The sequence below is a fragment of the Micropterus dolomieu genome, linkage group LG03, assembly GCF_021292245.1.
Source record: "Micropterus dolomieu isolate WLL.071019.BEF.003 ecotype Adirondacks linkage group LG03, ASM2129224v1, whole genome shotgun sequence".
NCBI lineage: Eukaryota > Metazoa > Chordata > Actinopteri > Centrarchiformes > Centrarchidae > Micropterus > Micropterus dolomieu.
In genome coordinates this window covers 255472-262661 of record NC_060152.1, presented here as the reverse complement: position 1 = coordinate 262661, position 7190 = coordinate 255472, and the positions used below count along the sequence as shown (strand labels likewise).

At 41.4% G+C, this 7190-nt stretch overlaps 1 protein-coding gene across 1 annotated transcript in view; it reads left to right on the top strand.

The window, feature by feature from the left end:
* The first annotated feature begins 292 nt into the window (after positions 1-292).
* popdc3 (popeye domain containing 3) overlaps positions 293-7190 on the top strand; it is a 24952-nt gene continuing 18054 nt past the window's right edge. Inside the window, exon 1 of the mRNA XM_046046133.1 lies at positions 293-900. Within this exon, the coding sequence (XP_045902089.1) occupies positions 395-900 (506 nt within the window). The 5' untranslated portion in view covers positions 293-394. The remainder of the gene's footprint in view (positions 901-7190) is intronic.

Sequence of the window (7190 nt, the reverse complement as noted above, 5' to 3'; positions counted from 1 at the left end):
CGCTGCTTGCAGCTTTAATCTTTACAAATACAATAGGGACCTCGCACGGTTGTGCTCGGCCCTAAATATAATTAATGTATTCATATTACATTATTGTATTTTAGTATTTATTATGCAGGAACAGAAAGATGCACATTTTGTATTAACTATAATAATAATAGTTATTAATAATATTATATTTATATATTAAAAACATCACAAAAAACCCGTACATGTATCTTTCAGGACCTTTGCCTTACTCGCGGTATGTCCTTACCATAATAACGCTACTTCAGGCGCAACAAAAATCAAACAGCGGCTGTCTTGACCACGGTCTCGCATTTGGCGGCTCACGTTACCGCAGTTGGATGACTTTGTGTGTAATGTGGTAGTAGTTTTATCCACTGCCGTTAACATGGAACCTTCGGACTTCGAATCCATGAACTTCACGTCGGAGTCAGCAGCGGCAGAGTACCCTTTGTGTGAGGAATGGAAAGCCGGCTCGGAGGGCTCCGTGTTTCACCTCGCCAGTATTTTCCTGTTCCTCGGCTTCATGGGCGGCAGCGGCTTTTATGGACTCCTCTACCTGTACACCTTCCTAACGTTGGGCTACTTCTGCTGTATGCTGTGGTCATGGTCGTATTTCTGCACGAAGGACTCTTTCCTGTGGCATTTCGCGCTCTTCGGGGTGTGTATCGTACAAGTCCTGCATGTGGCTTACAGGCTGAGGAGCGTTTCCTTCCAGAAGGAATTCCAGGAGCTTTACAACTGCTTGTTTAAAAAACTAGGGGTGTCGCTGACGCACTTTGGGAAGATAGTGGCCTGCTGTGACGGAGACATTCACACAATAGAGAAGGACCACTGCTTCGCCATAGAGGGAAAAACCGCTATCGACAAGCTGTCTGTGCTCCTGTCTGGCAGGTGACTAACTTTACATTATCCATGAATGTGTCTCACGCCAAACTGCATTTAAAGATCTGAATTGTTTTGCTTAAGGCCAAAAGTTCAAACAAAGATTGAAAAAACCTTTACACTGTAGCCTATGACTTTTTTCATAACCTGTCTATTCTCAATTGATATTTGAAATTCCAGCTTACATTGAGATCAAAGTCATAGGCATGGTGTCAGCTTTGGGGGATCCCCCCAGAACAAATACTAAATTTGAAAAACTAATTTTCTTCCATTCTACAATATTTAGAAATACACATACACTTTTTACACAAACAGAAATGTATGCATTGTTAGGCCTATAGGAAGACGTCCATATGAAGTCCATATTGTGGCCAAGTAGGGCTGCACCAAATGATTATTTTTAAAGTTCACTAACCTAACAATTATTTTTTTCGATTAGTTTATTAATCTAGTGACAAATGTATTGATCTACCAAGATTTTGTACTTCTTAATTTAACATAAAACTTTATCCAAAAGAAATATCAGAAACTTTTATTTAATTTAATCAACCTTAAAATGAGATACATAAAGCATATGAGAATAATGATTATAATAATGGCAAATTTTAAAATTAGTCTAATTTCCTTGTCATTGCTGTATGACACTGTGAATTGTCTCATAGTACATTCACTCCATCTGCGGCTGACTTCTTAGAAAAGTCAACAAACAGTTTGACCTGCTTTAAGTGTTTCTGTCTTGGACCCACCATAACGGCCAAAAAGTTGAGTGTGGAACGTTGGATACTTCTCACCCTCAATGAGCGCCATTTTAGCTACATAGCGGAAGGGGGAGGGACTAACAACACAGGAGAAGCAGAAAGTAACAGTTTGTACGTTTGTACACTATTTCATCACTAAATCCATTTCTGAGAAGTTTTGAGACGAGAAATCAAATGTATAGATGTCAAATATTGACATTTTTACGAAAAGTGATGGCAGATCAAAAATGTGCTTGAACGTTTTTGGAGGAGCGGGGAAGCTAGCTGCCCGCTCACAGAGCCGTCTGCTCAGCCAGTCACACAGACCACTGCTGCCAACGCAGCAAGTCGGGTCTGGTTGCAGCCTCCCGTCAGTCTTGAACGCAGCAGCAGACGAGTCCAGAAACAACAGTAACAACTGCTGTTATTCTGTCATTACATTACAGTAATTTAAATCAAATGAAGAAACTTCTTGGCTTGTGAAACTTCATCCATCCATCATCAACCGCTTATCCTGTGTACAGGGTCGTGGGGGGCTGGAGCCAATCCCAGCTGACATCAGGTGAAAGGCGGGGTACACCCTGGACAAGTCGCCAGTCCATCGCAGGACCCATATTTAGTCCACTGTATACTACTTTTTTATTTATTTTTTGTCAAGTTTTTTAGTTGACTAAAAGTCTGGGGATTTTAGTCAAAAGAAAATCAAAAGTTTTTTAGTCTAGTTTTAGTCGTTAACCATCATTTTAGTCTCTTCTAACTCAGTATATCAGCATTTTGGTCAATCTGCTCAAACCAAAATAGAGGTTGAAGGTTAGCTCTGTTCTCATTTTTATTGCAAAGGAGACATCAACTTATCTCAATTCCCAGGTGGTTAGCCTTGATATGCCGCTTCAAGTTCGTAGTGAATTTTCTAAAAATTTTATAACCACATGTGTGCAAACTATAGCTTTCAGGGAAGCTTGTTTTTTTCCCCCATGACTGGGAGGAGGGGGGCCAACTGTAATTCTTACTGCTGAATCATTAATAGCTGCAAGCATGTAGGCCATGGGCTGACTGTGAAAGTATCAGGCATGTTTGTCTCATTAGCTATAATAATAATAGTATTTTTTTATTATCATATGTAGCCAATATGCTACAATTGACAGGGGCAGGAGATTGCGGTGTGGACGGTCTGTGATTGTTCTCTCTGGCTGGATGAAGCACAATCTGCTGGTATTTCTTTCTTCAGTTTTTCAGGTGTGCTGTTCCAAGTACTAGGTGCAGTCTTAGGCAGGATGGGCATGTACATACGATTTCCACATACCTGGGACGCACTGAATGAAACAAACCAAGGTTTGTACGCAGTGGCTGCTTTCCCTCCCGACCCTCTGGCAGAAACCATTAAAACATGCAAAACCCTCATTTAAATACTGACATCTCCATTGTGTTTGCTCCTGTTGTCATCTACGCAATAATTCTTAGTAATCATCCATAACAGGTACTACAATCCTCCAACTCTGTCACTACTCATGAGGGATGCCCCTTCCTGCAGATTATAAAGGGTTGGTGCTCCGGTGCCCCCTTTCCTCCAGCGTGGCGTGTAAGTGCGCGTTTTATCCACCAAACAACGTGCTTCAGCTTAACCAAAACGAACATCAGTGGGTTAAATGTCTTTTTGTAGCTCTTTTGTCAGAATTTGCAGTCCTTTTCTTCATGCATTCAGTACGTATTAATATTAATGAGGGGCGTTTCACTGACCATTTATAGACAACTGTGGGCGTTTATAGGGTCGGACAAGGAGCTCGGTCACATAAGCCACATTTCAAGTTGATTGTGATTTATAAAGGGAAATCGGCGTAACGTGCGCACTTCCTGTGTTTTGTACGTACACAACCTTTAGGAGTCTTTTCTATGTCCATTAGAGCAGATTACCTTCCTGGCGTGCTGCACAGAGGGGTGGACATCATGTCGAGGGGGGCCCTTGCCAAGACTAGTGGAGCCTCCACCCCGGTCTGATCGCTCAGATCTGAAGCAGGTTCGCTGATGCAGAGGTGGTTATAATTTCCTCACAGTGTACCCACCTGCTGAGAGTGAGAAATACAGTAGTGAGAAGCGCTGAGCGGAGCTCTGCAGCAGAGACAGCGGGGAGCTCCTCTGGGAATCAGTGGAGCTGCTCGCACTGGCAGGGATTATAGATGTTACCCGGATATTAACAAAGGGATTTTTATTGTTATTTTTACTTCTGCACTCACTGACCCAGAATAATGCACATGTATATATCTGCAACATTGTTCTTCCATTCCATATTTATATATTTCTACATTTATTTATGTTGACTGTATGTTTGTCTACATGTAGCAACTTATCTAGTTGAGATAGCTAACTTACCGTTCATTGTAATCACGTGTAACGTTACTTCGGCAACTAAGTGCTGCTATACTGAGTTACAACAAATCTAATAACCAAAGATAAACAATGTATGCTAACTAACTAATAACTTTAAATTTGAGGTAAAAATTGTCAAAGTGACATCTTGGTTAAGTGTTAACGTTACTCACGTTAACCTTAGCTAGCTACAATTATATAATCTAACAGTTAATATCTTCCGATAAACCATGACTAAAGCTGGCTACATAAAATACTATTGACTAGATTCATGAGAGGACAGCTAATGAGTTGAAATTACTGCATTTGTTGACATTTTATCAACGTACCAGGCAGCGTACTTCAGAAACACTGAAATGAACGGGGCTCAGGGCTGGAACTATCCAGTGTTTGGAACTATCAGCTGCCCCATGACGCGCGTTACTTCCGCATTCCACAGTTCCAACAGAAGTCAATGGGAGTGTCATAACTCTCTTATTTAAGGGCCCTGGTTGAAAAGCCATGCAGATATCACCCACCGGTCTGAGAGGTGACTGGGTGCGCGCACGGGGGCAGCTCCTGTAGCAGCAGGGGTGGTAGCCATGGCAGCGAGGGAGAGTGACAGTCATCTAGCCAATCATTGCATTCGGTTCGATTGGAACGAGTGGCTGTGTTTACTGCAGCCCTGAGAGGACTAGAGACAGACGATTTTTATACTGTTTTTCAGTGCCCCTAACTTTTTAATATGCATTGGTGTGTATATTGACAGTTTCAACAAATATGATAAAGTGTTTTAAAAGCAACTTGCCTACCCTGCCTTTAAATAATTTACAAATAATTAATAGTTCTAAATATGTTCCTGACATTTACAGCTTTCAAATAGGCATTTGTAAGTCCAGTTTTAATTTATAAATTGAAAAGCATTTGTGAATATCTTTCTAACATTTGACACTTTGAAACGGGCATCTGCTTGTATTTGTGGACAAACGTTCCGCCAGTGTAGAGAAAATCGAGTAGTGTCACTCGGCGGTTTTCGAAAATGTGATGTTGCCTGCTGATGACGTCATTTCCTTTATTTCAAAGCACAGCAGAGCTGTCTGGAAGTGCTAGCTTGTCGCTGTCTGTAACGAAATATCAGCTTCTGTGTTTCAACAAAACGTAAATGCAGAGTGAAATTCAACTGTGGTGTTGTCGGGAGAGGCAGGGATTTATACCAGCGGTGAATAAGAAATAGTATATATTATACATGTAATTCGTTAAGTTGTGAGTAGAGGGAAAGTCTATGCAGTAGACGTGTAACTACAGGTTACACTATTACAAGTGGAGCCTCATTTAACATTAGTTAATGTTTGATTTATGTTTGATCCAACTTAATGTAGGCCCTCTCTCTTAATATACAGTATCAGGACACACACAATATTGACACTCTGGGCCCAATTTGGGGATTTTCACTTAGGGGTGTCACTTTTGTTGCCAGCAGTTTAGACATTAATGGCTGTGTGATGTGTTATTTTGAGGGGACAGCAAATTTACACTGTTATACAAGCTGTACACTTAAGTGTAATTTCTTCAGTGTTGTCACATGAAAAGATAGAATCAAATGTACAAAAATGTGAGGGGTGTACTCACTTTTGTGTGTGTGTGTGTGTGTGTGTGTGTGTGTGTGTGTGTGTGTGATATACACATTAACGCGTTATCATGTGTGCTCAGAGATGGTATTCTGCATACCGAGTAGTTATTTAAGTTACTGTTGTCTTTCTGTGTTCTCGAACCAGTCTGCTCATTTTCCTTTGACATCAACAAGGCATTTTCATTCACACACCAGCCGCTGGATATACTCTTTTTCGGAGCATTCTCTATAAACCCTAGAGATGGTTGTGCGTGAAAATACCAGTTTTTGAAATTCTCAGACCAGCTCTTGCTCCAACAACCATGCCATGTTCAAAGTCACTTTTTTCCCCCCATTTTAATACTCAATTTGAACTTCAGCAAGTTTTCTTGACCATGTCTACATGCATAAATGCAGTGAGATGCTGCCATGTGTTTGGCTGATTAGCTATTTTTGTTAAAAAGCAATTGTACCTAATAAAGTGGCCATGTCACGATCCTGGTCATTTGCACCAAAAGAAGTGACACTGATTCACAATCGCTTCTACTTCCTAACTGGGCATATTGATATCCCTGAAGTTTAATTGGTGTGAATGCTGTAAAGCATTCACAACATATGTTCTTCTATTGATTCCGGTTTTTTTGCAACCTAACTAGTTCCGCAGTTTTCAACGTAGAAACGTCATTCAAAGATTGCTTGTATTCAGAATTTTGGTAACATTCATACTTTGAGATATTCAAGGTTTTCCACGATTTTTTCCCCATTCAAGTGGATGGACGGAATGTTCAAAATGTCCCCATTTTCACCCCTTTTCACGTTTTTTCAAGTCTTAACTACTCATTCATACTTTCAGCTAGAAACTCCATTCAAAATGGAAAATTCAATTTTATTTATATAGCGCCAAATCACAACAACATTTATCTCACAGCGCTTTTCATAAAAGAGCAGGTCTAGACCATACTCTATGATGCTATTTACAGAAGCCCAACAGTTCCCACCAAGAGCAGCACTAGGCGACAGAGGCAAGGAAAAACTTCCTTTTAAGAGGCAGAAACCTCGAGCAAAACCATGGCTCAGGGTGGGCGGCCATCTGCCTCGACCAGTTGGGGTGAAGGGGGGAGAGAGAGAGAGAGAGCGAGAGAGAGAGTGAGAGAGAGGGCAGGAGAGGAACAGAAAAAAAGAGGGATGGAAGGAGAGAGAGGGGAGGGAGGCAGCCTACACAATATACACACACAGAGGTACAGACAGTAAAGGTGATGTTGCTATAGACTAAATGAAAAATGGTACAGATATTTATAGTAGTGTTAATGATTATAATTACAATTAAAGCTGCAAGCAGCGTTGGGCGGGCCCTCGCACTTGTAGCGCGTCCGCGTGTGAGCTGGCCGAGTTGCACGTTCTGGAGCTCTGCCGGTGCGGCTGTGAATTTCCTACGCGGTTCCGACGCCGCATGAAGGTGCTATATGTCACTTCCTGTGTCCCCTATGTGGAGCTACATAGCACTTGAGCTATGAATATAAATCGGTATTGACGTGTAGATGTCTGCGGGGTGGGAGAGTTATCAAGCACGTAAAGTTTGTTTCAGATGTGAACATGTACACTGAACAATA